This window comes from Anthonomus grandis, chromosome 17, assembly GCF_022605725.1.
Source record: "Anthonomus grandis grandis chromosome 17, icAntGran1.3, whole genome shotgun sequence".
NCBI classification, from domain to species: domain Eukaryota; kingdom Metazoa; phylum Arthropoda; class Insecta; order Coleoptera; family Curculionidae; genus Anthonomus; species Anthonomus grandis.
In genome coordinates, this window is record NC_065562.1 from 17,533,693 (window position 1) to 17,549,339 (window position 15,647).

At 35.2% G+C, this 15,647-nt stretch overlaps 1 protein-coding gene across 1 annotated transcript; it reads left to right on the forward strand.

The window, feature by feature from the left end:
- Window positions 1–359: 359 nt before the first annotated feature.
- On the forward strand, window positions 360–15,261 carry LOC126746155 (diacylglycerol lipase-beta-like). The gene is made up of 13 exons (XM_050454283.1): window positions 360–547; window positions 9,211–9,320; window positions 9,371–9,462; window positions 9,514–9,750; window positions 9,801–10,021; window positions 10,076–10,232; window positions 10,284–10,579; window positions 10,785–10,982; window positions 11,033–11,183; window positions 11,233–11,387; window positions 14,554–14,712; window positions 14,770–14,882; window positions 14,942–15,261. The coding sequence occupies exons 2-13, from the start codon at window positions 9,226–9,228 to the stop codon at window positions 15,111–15,113; spliced, it is 2,046 nt and encodes a 681-aa protein (XP_050310240.1). The 5' UTR covers window positions 360–547; window positions 9,211–9,225; the 3' UTR covers window positions 15,114–15,261.
- Window positions 15,262–15,647: the final 386 nt, after the last annotated feature.

Below are 15,647 nucleotides of genomic sequence, written 5' to 3' on the forward strand. Positions count from 1 at the left end.
ACCCCGCTTCTGTAAAACAACAGTAATGCCTTTTAACCCTAACTGGAGGACCTTGGATCGAATCCCCACGCACCCAAGAACTTTTTATTATTTTTTTTCACGATTTATTTGCTCTCAGACCCTTTTAAGCCATAAATAACACTCTTTAAATCTTCCAGGGCAAAAAACAAACGTTTTTCAGTAAAACAGAAAAACCTATTCTTGCAATAACAATTACACAAACACCTTACAACACCGAAATCTCGTACGATCTCGGTTAATTATGTAACCATTATTTACACCTGCCCAGCCTGTGGTGTAGACGAAGACCGAAGACCTGCTGCAGAGGGAGAAACCGAAATCCGAGCGCACAAAATCGGTGTAGTACCGCCGCCGCCAGTTCGACGTGACAATCTGGACGTGTCGCAGGCTTTCGATCCCGTATAACGGTCAACAAATGTCGGTCAACGCAGTTTCTAGTAAATAATGTTAAAAAAAAAAGTGGTGATTTCGTGTGTATGACTTCTCATGGACCAGATTAACTATAGTTTTCCGACGTTGTTATAAGGTAAAACTGATTAAAAAATTTGATGTTAGTTGGTTGGTTTTGCCCTATTTCTTATATGGCTTCCTTATAGCGTGCCACAGCAACCGGAGCAAAAAAGAAAAACATTTTGACTTTCTCTCCGACACTCGTATGATCTATTTACACACATGTTCACATAAGCGCGAATTTCAGCGTTATTTACCAATGAATCACATCTTAGTTTATATAATAATGACCATAATATAACAACCTGGTTTCTTCGACTGTGTGAGAGGGGACCAATAGAGTGAGAAAAATTGAGTGAAAAGAAGAGTGATGGTAATAGGTACACAATATAGGGTGTCTCATTAAAATTGCTGCCGCATCTCTGTTTCTATTTTATGCAACATGTCAAAGTTCATTATGACACCCGCATATAAGTGAAACCAATTAAATGATATACGCACTAGAAAATGCCAATTTTCTCTTGTGAAACACGCATATAGTTGACCCCCAAGGACGTCGAGGTTGTCTTATTTGCATAACGTTTAACTTGAATTGTCCCATAAAATGTCCGTCACTGATGTACTTCCTCTTAACTTAAATGTGCCCTTTCAAGTGCTGTAAGGATTCTTAGAACTAATTGCGATTTTTCAGTTCAAACATCATAAAATTGCCCTTAAAATGAGGTATCACAAGCCCCATTACCACTTTGAACTGTCAGTGTTATGTCAGTCGGTTGGGCATATATAGGCCACGCCCAAATATATCCATCTTTTTTCCACTCATTGACAGGGATAATAAATCAAAAGCTGCATAGTCGTCTTTGGAAGTTTGTACCCTAAAGCCATCCTTGTTTCGCTCATTGTAGAAGATCATGATAAATCAAAAGTCGCATAGTGGCCTCTGAAAGTTTGACGTTTGTTTTATAGGTAAATTAGCGGGAAATTTAGAGTTTCAAATTTCAGTAACAACTGTCACTCTTACGTCAAAGGGTTGCTTACATAGGCCACGCCTAAATTTTTAATTTAATTATCAGCAATTACCTATAATAAATACGCAACGTATTTCTGCCATATACCTGTCTTTATTCCACTCAACGTAAAATATAATCATCCATATACCCGTCCTTGTTCCGCTCATTGTAAAAATGCACTGTCGGCGTCTCGTGCTCCAAATTGTCAACCGCATTTGACGTTATTATTATCGCTAATTTGGCGGGTAATTTGAAGCTGTTACTCTTATGTTAAAAGGTTTAGTGGCTAAAATGTTGTAAATATTAATTTTTTGGATATCCTAATGGTTTTTTTAGTAAGTTTTGAAAGAAGTATGAACTACAAGTTAAGATATTGGCATTTTTCTCACTGGAGTGCCTGGAATAAAAAAAAATAATTTGTCTCTTATTGGCAGCTGAATATCTTGATTTCTAGTAGCTCAAATGTTATAATTATTGATTTTTAGGATACTCCAAAGGTTTTTTAAGCAACTGCTGAAAAAATTATTGAAATCCATACATTAGAAATTAAGATATTGACATTTTTCTTACTGGAGTGCCTGGACGAAATAAAATAATTTGTCTTTTATTGGCGACTGAATATCTTGATTTCTAGTGGCTCAAATGTTATAATTATTAATTTTTAGGATACTCCAAAGGTTTTTTAAGCAACTGCTGAAAAAATTATTGAAATCCATACATTAGAAATTAAGATATTGACATTTTTCTTACTGGAGTGCCTGGACGAAATAAAATAATTTGTCTCTTATTGGCGACTGAATATCTTGATTTCTAGTGGCTCAAATGTGGAAGTCAAAATGAGAAAGAACTTGATGTTCTTATTAAGGGTCTTAAATGTGCACCATTGGTTATGATATGTTGACGATGTTTTCGAAGTGTAAAGTTCGGCCAACTTAAGAGATCTTTTACCAAATTTGAAGATTTTTAAGCCAAATTTTAATTTTATGAATTTTATTACTTGATGGACATTTTTGGTCATAACTTGAGAACCACTGGAAATATTGTAAAATTTTTTTTTACGAGAAAAAAGTGGGATTCCTGAGGATGAATTTGATTGTCAAAACGTCACTCTGAGTGGAAGATTTGAATAGAAAAAGTATTTTTGGTTGGACCACTTTTTTTTGCTCATTTTTTTACCAATTTCTCAATTTTATTGCAAATATTCATATGATATAATTGGAATATTTTTAAAAGGATTGCACATAAAGAAGTCCAATCATTTTTGAACAATTTCATATACAAACGTTTTCTGTAGCTCAAAAACTTTTTGAGTTAGAGGCGATTTTGTCATTCAAGGTCCAAAAGTCAAAAAATTTGAAGATTTTAAAACCAAATTATACTTTTATGAGTTTTATTACTTGATGGACATTTTTGGTCATAACTTGAGAACCACTGGAAATATTTTCATAATTTTTTCACGACAACATAATGGGATTCCTGAGGATGAATTTGAGTGTCAAAACGTCATTCTGAGTTAAAGATTTGAATAGAAAAGGCATTTTTGGTTGGACCACTTTTTTTTTCTAATTTTTTTAACAATTTCTCAATTTCATAGCAAATATTTCTATGAAATAATTGGAACATTTTTAAAAGGACTATACATATATAAATCTTTTCTGTAGCTCAAAAACTTTTTGAGTTAGAGGCCATTTTGTCATTCAAGGTCCAAAAGTCACCAAATTTGAAGATTTTAAAACCAAATTATACTTTTATCAATTTTAATACTTGATAGACATTGTTGGTCATAACTTGAGAACCACTGGAAATATTTTCATAATTTTTTCACGACAAAATAGTGGGATTCCTGAGGATGAATTTGAGTGTCAAAACGTCATTGTAAGTTCAAGATTTGAATAGAAAAAGCATTTTTGGTTGGACCACTTTTTTTTCTAATTTTTTTAACAATTTCTCAATTTTATAGCAAATATTTCTATGAAATAATTGGAATACTTTTAAAAGGATTACACATAAAAAAGTCCAATTATTTTTGAACAATTTCATATACAAACGTTTTTTGTAGCTCAAAAACTTTTTGAGTTAGAGGCGATTTTGTCATTCAAGGTCCAGAAGTCACCAAAAACCAAATTATACTTTTATGAATTTTATTACTTGATGGACATTTTTGGTCATAACTTGAGAACCACTGGAAACATTTTCGTAATTTTTTCACGACAACCTAGTGGGATTCCTGAGGATGAATTTGAGTGTCAAAACGTCACTCTAAGTTCAAGATTTGAATAGAAAAAGCATTTTTGGTTGGGCCACTTTTTTTTGCTAATTTTTTTACCAATTATTGAATTTTATTGCAAATATTTCTATGAAATAATTGAAATATTTTTTAAAAAATTACACATAAAAAGGTCCAATCATTTTTGAATAATTTCGTATACAAACGTTTTCTGTAGCTCAAAAACTTTTTGTGTTAGAGGCGATTTTGTGATTCAAGGTCCAAAAGTCACCAAATTTGACGATTTTAAAACCAAATTGTAATTCCATGACTTTTATTTGTTATAAAACATTTTTGGTCATAACTTGGGAACCACTGGAAATATTTTCGTAATTTTTTCACGACTACATAGTGGGATTCCTAAGGATGAATTTGAGTGTCAAAACGTCATTGTAAGTTCAAGATTTGAATAGAAAAAGCACTTTTAGTTGGACCACTTTTTTTGCTCATTTTTTTTACCAATTTCTCAATTTTATTGCGAATATTCATATGAAATAATTGGAATATTTTTTAAAAAATTACACCTAAATAAGTCTAATCATTTTTGAATAATTTCATATACAAACGTTTTCTGTAGCTCAAAAACTTTCTGAGTTAGAGGCGATTTTGTCATTCAAGGTCCAAAAGTCAACAAATTTGAAGATTTTAAAACAAAATTATACTTTTATGAATTTTATTACTTAATAGACTTTTTTGGTCATAACTTGAGAACTGCTGGAAATATTTTCATAATTTTTTCACGACAACATAGTGGGATTCCTGAGGATGAATTTGAGTGTCAATACGTCACTCTAAGTTCAAGATTTGAATAGAAAAAGCATTTTTGGTTGGGCCACTTTTTTTTGCTAATTTTTTTACCAATTATTGAATTTTATTGCAAATATTTCTATGAAATAATTGAAATATTTTTTAAAAAATTACACATAAAAAGGTCCAATCATTTTTGAATAATTTCGTATACAAACGTTTTCTGTAGCTCAAAAACTTTTTGTGTTAGAGGCGATTTTGTGATTCAAGGTCCAAAAGTCACCAAATTTGACGATTTTAAAACCAAATTATACTTTTATGAGTTTTATTACTTGATGGACATTTTTGGTCATAACTTGAGAACCACTGGAAACATTTTCATAATTTTTTCACTACAAAATAGTGAGATTCCCGAGGATGAATTTGAGTGTCAAAACGTCACTCTGAGTTCAAGATTTGACTAGAAAAAGCATTTTTGGTTGGACCACTTTTTTTGTTCATTTTTTTTACCAATTTCTCAATTTTATTGCGAATATTCATACGAAATAATTGGAATATATTTAAAAGGATTACACATAAAGAAGTCCAATCATTTTTGAACAATTTAATATACAAACGTTTTCTGTAGCTCAAAAACTTTTTGAGTTAGAGGCGATTTTGTCATTCAAGGTCCAAAAGTCTCCAAATTTGACGATTTGAAGACCAAATTGTAATTCCATGAGTTTTCTTTGTTATAAAACATTTTTGGTCATAACTTGGGAACCACTGGAAATATTTTCGTAATTTTTTCACTACAAAATAGTGAGATTCCTGAGGATGAATTTGAGTGTCAAAACGTCACTCTAAGTTCAATATTTGAATAAATCAGGCACTTTTGGTTGGGGCACTTTTTTTTGCTTATTTTATTACCAATTTCTGAATGTTATTGCAAATATTCTTATGAAATAATTGGAATATTTAAAAAAATATACACATAAAAAGGTCCAATTATTTTTGAACAATTTCATATACAAACATTGTTTGTACCTAAAAAACTTTTTGAATTAGAGGCGATTTTGTCATCCAAGGTCCAAATTGTAATTTCATTACTTGATGGACATTTTTGGTCATAACTACTGGAAATATTTTCATAATTTTTTCACACCAAAATAATGGGATCCCTGAGGATGAATTTCAGGGTAAAAACGTCACTCTTAATTAAAACCTATGGCGGGAAATTTGATTTGATACATCTTATTAGGTCTAGATACAAAAAAAAGGGGTTTGTCACTGATTGACCAACAGTGAAGGTACACAGTTTAAATGAATGGCTTTTAAATTTTCCAAGTATGGCGCAACCTTGAGGCTGTTATATATTATGTATTAGCGTTAAAAATATTGTTATTTATTTTCGTTAATAACGTGTCGATTCAGCCGGTTTTTTCCTTTGCTATTTTATACCGGGTGTACCTGTGAATGATGACGGTGCTTATTAGTAAAAACGTGGCGATATTTAATTAGTTACATTCGGCAAAAAAATCATAAATAAATAATTCCGATGAATCGTTTAAATTTTTTTGGTTGTCTTGAGTAACCTGTTTATAATGCGCCCTATGAGTGCAAAAAGGAAAAGCATATAGTGTTTTTTTAGCATTCCAGGCCTTATAGAAAACACAAAGTTATTATTAAAGCATTAACACCCATAATCAGCCCATTATAGGTTAATAATAAAGAAAATAGCATGTTGGCGTATAAGTCATGCATCTCCTAATTGCCACAAATTACCGATAATTAATTGCTAATTAACGTTCTGAATAATTGCAGAACGTAAAAACGCTATTAAGCAAACAACGGATATTAGAATATATCTATATGGAATAAATCGGCTTATAAGTATATATATATAGATATAGGTTATAAGGATTCATTGGCGGCCAATGACGTCTTTGACCGACTCCCATACGTATTCATTAGACAAATTGCGTACAATTGGATCGATAAATTGCCGGATAAAGTAATAACTCCCCCTTTACCCTTTAGACCGCCGTAATTCCCCATTTCGTGTAGGTATTATTTGTTGAATAAGTTTGAAGGTCTTTAACTGGTCTGGGTTTTACGGTGACGTCATTAAAACTGGTCGTAAACTTCTTCACTGCTCTTCATGGAAACTGAAACTGGTTAAGACGAAGAATTGGGGTTTTTTCACAATATTATGCGTATCGCATCAGTTAATAGGGAATTTGTAAGAAAAAAGGTGGAGGCGCCGGATAACAGCCCAACACTAATAACTGCCAATTTACACCTTCTAAAACGTAAACGGTCTATAACATATACCCATCCTTGTTGCATTCATTGGTGAGGAGAGCCGTCAAACAACAAAGTCCCGTACGGACGTAATTATTGGAACGAATTTGGCGGGAAATTTGAATTTGTTTCTTAAGGTTCAAGAAATCAGGGTTGCCAGGTGAAATAAATTAAATTTCCCAGTTTTTAAGCAAAATAGTACTAACTGTGCAAAAGTTGAACATTTCTTACAGGCAGTTGAAGAAATTGAATATTTCTGTTGGTTGGGCCATTGGTTATATAAATGTTGTTTTTTCAACTGCCTGGAAGAAAAAAATTGAACATTTCTTACAGGGAATTGAAGAAATTGAATCTTTTAATTTATAAGACTATTGTTTATAAATGTTCTTTTTTTCAACTGCCTAGAAAAAACAAGTTGAACATTTCTTACAGGGAATTGAGGAAATTGAACATTTCAGTTCGTTAGACTATTTATTATAGATGTTCGTTTTACAACTTCCTAAAAGGAAAAAATTGAACATTTCTTACAGGCAGTTGAAGAAATTGAACATTTCTTACAGGGAATTGAAGAAATTGAACATTTCTTATAGGGAGTTAAATATATTGATCATTTCTTACAGGGAATTGAGGAAATTGAACATTTCAGTTCGTTAGACTATTTGTTATAAATATTCTTTTTTTAACTGCCTGGAAGGAAAAAATTGAACATTTCAGTTCGTTAAACTATTTGTTATAAATGTTCTTTTTTCAACTGACTAGAAAAAAAACGTTGAAAAATTCTTACAGGCAGTAGAAGAAATTGAACATTTCTTACAGGGAATTGAGGAAATTGAACATTTCAGTTCGTTAAACTTTTTGTTATAAATGTTCTTTTTTCAACTGCCTGGAAGGAAAAAATTGAACATTTCTTACAGGGAATTGAGGAAATTGAACATTTTAGTTCGTTAGACTATTTGTTATAAATGTTCGTTTTTCAACTTCCTAGAGGAAAAAATTGAACAATTTTTACAGGCAGTTCAAGAAATTGAACATTTCTTACAGGGAATTGAAGAAACTGAACATTTTAGTTTGTTAGACCATTGATTATAAATGTTCTCTTTTTCAACTGCCTGGAAGGAACAAGTTGATTATTTCTTACAGAGAGTTGAAGAAATTGGACATTCTTTAAAAGGCGTTAAAGAAATTGAACATCTTTTACAGGCAGTTTAAGAAATTGAACATTTCTTATAACGAAACGTACATTTAATATTATGAAACAAATAAGAATCAAAAGATCCCCATATTTGAGTAAATTGTTCCACAGGAGGCAACACTGCTTCAACTGTCAATAAGCGCTTGTGATGTACTAACATTTAAATGGCTACAGACAATTTACGAGCACAATGCAGGAGTAGCTTGATTTGGCGGCAAATTTGAATTTTTTCAATCATACGTGAAACCACTGTTGCCAAGTGAAATAAATGAGTTTCCCCAAATTTTAGGCATAAAAGTATCTGCTCTAAACAAAAAAATATTAATCAAAAATTTTCCATATCTGGCTAAGATTTTCCAAACCTGGCAACACTGCCAAACCTTAAACTGTCAACCGTCTTTGACGTAATAACATGTAAAACGCTACAGACAACTTATGAGCAAAAATCCAGAATAGCTTTATTTGGCGGGAAATTTGAATTTCGCTCATAGGGTTAACCAGTAGAGTTAGGTTAGCAGTTAAGTAAAATAACTTAATTTTTCCGAGAAAATTAAGTTATTTCACTTAATTCTCTCGGGTAACAAATAATAATTAAAAAATTTCCAGATCTGATTAAATTTTCCCAGACTTGGCAACACTGCCTTGAATTTTCAAACGCCTTTGACATATCCGGATAGGCGTGATTTGGCGGGAAATTTGAATTTCCCTCCTAGGGTTAACCAGCGTTGCCCGTTAAAATAAATTATTTTTTTTAAATTTTTAGCGTAAAAAGATTTACTTTCAACAGCATTTTTTATTCTTCCGTTAATAATACAAAAAAAAATGAAAATCTTAAACTACCCAGATCTGGGTAAATTTTCCGAGACCTGGCAACACTGCATTGAACTGTCAATCAAATTTGACGTACCAACATTTAAATCGCTACAGACAACTTACGAGCCAATATCCGGAATAGCTTTATTTGGCGGGAAATTTGAATTTCTTTCGTAGGATTAACCAGTATTATCAAATCATATAATTTAATTTTCCCAAGATTTGCTCTCAACCAACAAATAGTAGTCAAAAAAATCCTCAGATCTGGCAAAATTTTTTTCAGACCTAGCAACACTGCCTTGAACTGTCAAGCGTCTTTGACGTGTCAACATTTAAATCAACTAAGACAACTTACGAGCCAATATCCGTAGTGGCTTTATTGGGCGGGAAATTTGAATGTTCCTTTTAAATTTTCTGTTTTTTCTTAGGAACACGAGGGCGGCATGCCTGCTCTTCGCCTCTTTGGCAGGAAATGGTTAGCCGCGTCGGATGACCTCGTTTTTCCCGGATTATTTGAAATAGGCCTGAGACTAATATGGTAAGTCTAACATAAATCTACTTTAGAGCCTCCGTTTTCTTTTTCTTTAGGTTGGCCCTACTGGTGTGTGTCCATATCGAATACTACCAAGACACCTGGAAATGTTCAGCAGGAGGAGACTACGTTCGTGCTTACATAATCGGTAAGTCTTAACTCTGGAAAAAACATGGAAATATCCAATTTTCTTCTGCAGGAATGTTGTGTCTGCTGTCCGCAGTGATCGTGGTCCTAGTGGCGTTGGTTAACCAGAGCGCCAAGGGTTCCATAACAAACGTAGAGGCCCGCAAACTGGTTCCACCCATTTTACTGCTCAAACTCTTCCTCATCTTACCGGAAGTGGTGCTGAACATCTTCGGTACCATGTGGGCCTTTTGCCGGGAGTTAGTCCAGTGCCCTTATGAGGGCCACTTTTCCAGAACCGTCATAGAAGGTACCTGCAGCAACCAAATTAAACTTCTTCACCCCAATTGGGTTTTTCAGCCCTAGTGGTGTTCAACTGGGTACTGTTCGGCCTAGCGGTGTTCGGGCTCGTGATGGTGTTCGACCCTTTGGGCTCCAAACGGTACCACGAAGTCCAAGAGACCCCCAGTGCGGGAGAGTCTTTGAGGCACCGTAAAAGTACCAGCATATGGAAGAGGAGGTTCAAATGGGCGTTCTGCTGGGTGCGTTCTGATGAGCACGGTCACGAAGCGTTCCAGCAGGTGCAGCATTAAATGCGAATCACAAGGGATGTGATTTTATGGGGTAATTTTTAGGTTGCCGCCCTGTTGAGCGCCCTTTTTCGTAGCACGGACCTGGTGCCCTCAGATGTGTTGGCCGGATGCGTTTTGTTGAGGATCAAACAGAAGAGGGAAACCAGGGAGATGAGGAGGATTTTCATGCTGGCCGATGACGAACCAAAGTATTCCACGGGTACATGGTATCTTCATCAATCCATTAATTACTAAAGAAACTTTTTTCCAGACCTGAACAAAATCTTCTCCATCGCTCCTAGGTGGATGAACCTGGAGAATGCCAGACACTTTCTACGTCTCTCAATGGCCGCCTACGGTTGGCCCTTTGTCATGTATCTACACTGTAGCACCGGCTTGTGTAGACTCCTCAACAACTTGACTTGCTGCTCCTGCTTCGGGCAGCCTCAATACACCTTGGTGCTGGACGATAATTGCTGCTTTTGCCATTTCGCTGGGGTGAAGCATATTTCGAAAATCGAGGAGGAGGATATACTGTTCGCTTCCTTTAGGAACCACGTGTTTGAGGTAGAAAATTTCATCTTTCTAGCTTAAATGGTTCTGGAGATATCGGCTCTTGAAGTTCAGTGATACTTTGCCCTACCGGTATACTGGGTAATCTTTAAAAGCAAATATCTCGAGAACCACAGAAGATAATTATATAGTAATTGGGGTTATTTTAATCGTCACTTAATGCCCCACCTAGTGACTCTAATAAAATGTTGATTTTTAGCTTCCCTTCTGCGTCATAGTGGATCATAAAACCGCCAATATAGTGGTGGCAATCAGAGGTTCAATATCCTTAAGAGACATATTTACCGACTTGACGGCTACTTCTGACAGATTTGAGGCGGAAGGGTTGCCGAATGATACAATGGCCCACAAAGGGATGATTGCTGGGGCAGTTTATATCCATAAAAAATTAAAAGAGGTAGTAGTGAAGCTGACTTAGTTTAGTTCTTTATTTACGAGTGGTTTTAGGTGGGTATTCTGGAAAAGGCTCTGGCAACTTATCCGGAGTACGGACTGGTGCTGACTGGACACAGTTTAGGGGCGGGCGTGGCGTGCCTTCTAGGATTTAAAATTAGACCCAAGTATCCTGACTTGAAGGTGTATGCCTTTGGGACCCCTGGTAATTTTTGTTTTAATCTAGGGGATTTTTTTTTAATTTGGTTTTTTAGCCGGACTGTTAAGCAGGGAAGCAGCTAGACTATCGGAGAGTTTCGTGTTCACCGTAGGGGTAGGCGATGATTTCGTCATGCGCCTAGGCGTCGATAGTATCGAGAATCTACGAACTGGAATAATCCAGACGTTGCATGCCAGTAAATTGCCAAAGGTATAAAAATAGTGTTAAACTGTTAGGAAATTTATTCCAATCTTGTATACAAAATTTCAGCTCTCTAGCTCAATTAGTTCTTAAGATATCGGCTTTTAAAGCTCAGTCGTACTTTGGCCGACCGGTATACTAGCAACCGTTTGAAACCGAATATCTCGAGAACGGCACAAGATAACCATTTAGTGTTTGCACTAGGAATTTTCTTCTACTTTTCTTTTCTAAGCAGTTGAACCTTTCCTGGAAAAGACAATTGATTACGTCAATTGTCTGGAAAATCGGGGACAATTTTTTTGGTATTCTTGCTAAAATGTTTCTGATAGTTAAAGATATGATCACTTCCAGGCACTCTGAGTAACCTTTCAATCTCTTCCAGGCAGTTGAACCATTTTTCTTTAATTCTCAACTGCCTGGAAGAATCAATTGATTACATCAATTATCTGGAAATTTTTTTGTGGTTCTTGCTATGTTGTCATACGCCTGGGTGTGGATCGTATCGAGAATCTACGAACTGGAATTATCCAGACGTTGCATGCCAGTAAATTGCCAAAGGTATAAAATTAGTATCAAACTGTTAGGAAATTCGTTCCAATCTTGCATACAAAATTTCAGCTCTCTAGCTCAATTAGTTCTTAAGATATCGGCTTTTAAAGCTCAATCGTACTTTGGCCGACCGGTATACTAGGAACCGTTTGAAACCGAATATCTCGAGAACGGTACAAGATAACCATTTAGTGTTTGCACTAGGAATTTTCTTCTATTTTTCTTTTCCAAACAGTTGAACCTTTCCTGGAAGAAACAATTGATTACGTCAATTGTCTGGAAAATCGGAGACAATTTTTTGGTGTTCTTGCTAAAATGTTTCTGATAGTTAAAGATATGATCACTTCCAGGCACTCTGAGTAACCTTTCAATCTCTTCCAGGCAGTTGAACCATTTTTCTTTTATTCTCAACTGCCTGGAAGAATCAATTGATTACATCAATTGTCTGGAAATTTTTTTTGTGGTTCTTGCTATGTTGTCATGCACCTGGGTGTGGATAGTATCGAGAATCTACGAACTAGAATTATCCAGACGTTGCATGCCAGTAAATTGCCAAAGGTATAAAAATAGTGTTAAACTGTTAGGAAATTAATTCCAATCTTGCATACAAAATTTCAGCTCTCTAGCTCAATTAGTTATTGAGATATCGGCTTTTAAAGCTCAATCGTACTTTGGCCGACCGGTATACTAGGAACGGTTTAAAACCGAATATCTCGGGAACGGTACAAGATAACCATTTAGTGTTTGCACTTGGAATTTTCTTCTATTTTTCTTTTCCAAACAGTTGAACCTTTCCTGGAAAAAACAATTGATTACGTCAATTGTCTGGAAAATCGGGGACAATTTTTTTGGTGTTCTTGCTAGAATGTTTCTAGTAGTTAAAGAGATGATCAATTCCAGGCACTCTGAGTAACCTTTCCAATATCTTCCAGGCAGTTGAACCATTTTTCTTTAATTCTCAACTGCCTGGAAGAATCAATTGATTACATCAATTATCTGGAAATTTTTTTGTGGTTCTTGCTATGTTGTCATGCGCCTGGGTGTAAATAGTATCGAGAATATACGAACTGGAATTATCCAGACGTTGCATGCCAGTAAATTGCCAAAGGTATAAAAATATTGTCAAACTGTTAGGAAATTCATTCCAATCTTGCATACAAAATTTCAGCTCTCTAGCTCAATTAGTTCTTGAGATATCGGCTTTTAAAGCTTAATCGTACTTTGGCCGACCGGTATACTAGCAACCGTTTATAACCGAATATCTCGAGAACGGTACAAGATAACCATATAGTGTTTGCACTTGGAATTTTCTTCTATTTTTCTTTTCTAAACAGTTGAACTTTTCCTGGAAAAAACAATTGATTACGTCAATTGTCTGGAAAATCGGGGACAATTTTTTTGGTGTTCTTGCTAAAATGTTTTTGATAGTTAAAGATATGATCAATTCCAGGCACTTTGAGTAACTTTTCAATCTCTTCCAGGCAGTTGAACCATTTTTCTTTTGTTTTCAACTGCCTGGAAGAATCAATTGATTACATCAATTATCTGGAATTTTTTTTGTAGTTCTTGCTATGTTGTCATACGCCTGGGTGTGGATACTATCGACAATCTACGAACTGGAATTATCCAGACGTTGCATGCCAGTAAATTGCCAAAGGTATAAAAATAGTGTCAAACTGTTAGGAAATTAATTCCAATCTTGCATCCAAAATTTCAGCTCTCTAGCTCCATTAGTTCTTAAGATATCGGCTTTTAAAGCTTAATCGTACTTTGGCCAACGTGTATACTAGCAACCGTTTAAAACCGAATATCTCGAGAACGGTACAAGATAACCATATAGTGTTTGCACTTGGAATTTTCTTCTATTTTTCTTTTCTAAACAGTTGAACCTTTCCTGGAAAAAACAATTGATTACGTCAATTGTCTGGAAAATCGGGGACAATTTTTTTGGTGTTCTTGCTAAAATATCTCTGATAGTTAAAGAAACGATTAATTCCAGGCACTTTGAGTAACTTTCCAATCTCTTCCAGGCAGTTGAACCATTTTTTTTATTCTCAACTGCCTGGAAGAATCAATTGATTACATCAATTGTCTGGAAAATCAAAGAAGATTTTTTTGTGGTTCTTGCTATGTTGTCATACGCCTGGGTGTGGATAGTATCGAGAATCTACGAACTGGAATAATCCAGACGTTGCATGCCAGTAAATCGCCAAAGGTATAAAAATAGTGTCAAATTGTTAGGAAATTAATTCCAATTTTGCATACAAAATTTCAGCTCTCTAGCTCAATTAGTTATTGAGATATCGGCTTTTAAAGCTCAATCGTACTTTGGCCGACCGGTATACTAGGAACCGTTTGAAACCGAATATCTCGAGAACGGTACAAGATAACCATATAGTGTTTGCAATTGGAATTTTCTTCTATTTTTCTTTTCCAGGCAGTTCTTTGTTCTGAAACAGTTCTTTGTTTTGCAACAAATTTTAGAACGTTGTCTTCTTTGTTCCACCCATTGTTTTCCAGTCAAAAGTCTGGAATAAGCGAACGTTATTAACAGCTATATTTAAAAAATATAAAATCCAGGCATTTGAAAAATATCATAATAAACTGCTTTATTTCTTTTTATCAGTATCGTATAATCCTGAACGGACTGGGTTACACCCTATTTGGAGTACCGCCACGCGACCTGGAATCCACCTGGAAAGACGACATGATCCCGGAATTCCAGGAACTCCCCAGATCCCCACTATTAGGCGGACGGGTCATACCCACAGTGGCCGCATCAACCGTAAGTCCAAATTTCCAGTTTTTAATCCAGATTCTTATGGCAGAGCCTTTCCTTCAGGAGGCCGCCTTCCTATCCAGAGACCTGAGCGTCCGAAGATTCTCAGAAACAAGACTGTACATAGCGGGAAGAATCCTGCACATTGCTCAACGTAAAAAGACGAAAACCGAAAGGTTTGTTGAGGTTTTTCGGGGGTGAATTTAACGGTTCATTGAAAAACTGGATATTTCAGGAAATCCGGAACCGGCGGTCCAGATTACGAGATGCGATGGGCTACAGCGGAAGATTTCGTGGAGCTGAAGGTGATGCCCCGGATGCTCCTCGACCATTTGCCGGACAACGTGTATAAAGTCCTGGATACGGTTTTAAGGGAACAAAAGGATAACGTCAGTGAGATAATTTAAGGGAGCCTTAAGCTCTTATCAGTAAATTCGTCCCAAAGGGCTGGTAAAGCAGTATACGCATATACATTCCAGTTTTATAGTCTGATCAGTTAGTTTAGGCGTTAAAGACAAGAAGTATTTTAGATCAAAATAAACGTTTTTTTTTTAAGTTATGTGCTTTTTTTAACGCATTCATGGACACTTACCTTAATGCGAGACGTGGTTAATGATGAACCATACCCGGTTGACATCTCTCAATCCTGTCAGTGTATTTGCTATCACTTGTCAATAATAGTAAATAAATATTTACAAGGTGTAATTAGTTTAAAAGCAAAGAGTTACTAGTTAATATTAACTCTATCTATAGGAGAGCCATTAATAACGGACCACACCTCACTGTCTCCGTTGACATCTGTCAATATGCTCGTTGTCACTTATCTGTGCTCTCATCTGTTAGTAATGTTAAATGAATTTTTACAAGATATAATTAATTTATAAGGAAACCATTACTTATAATAATTATTAACAATGCAAATGTTTCAATAATTATGTACT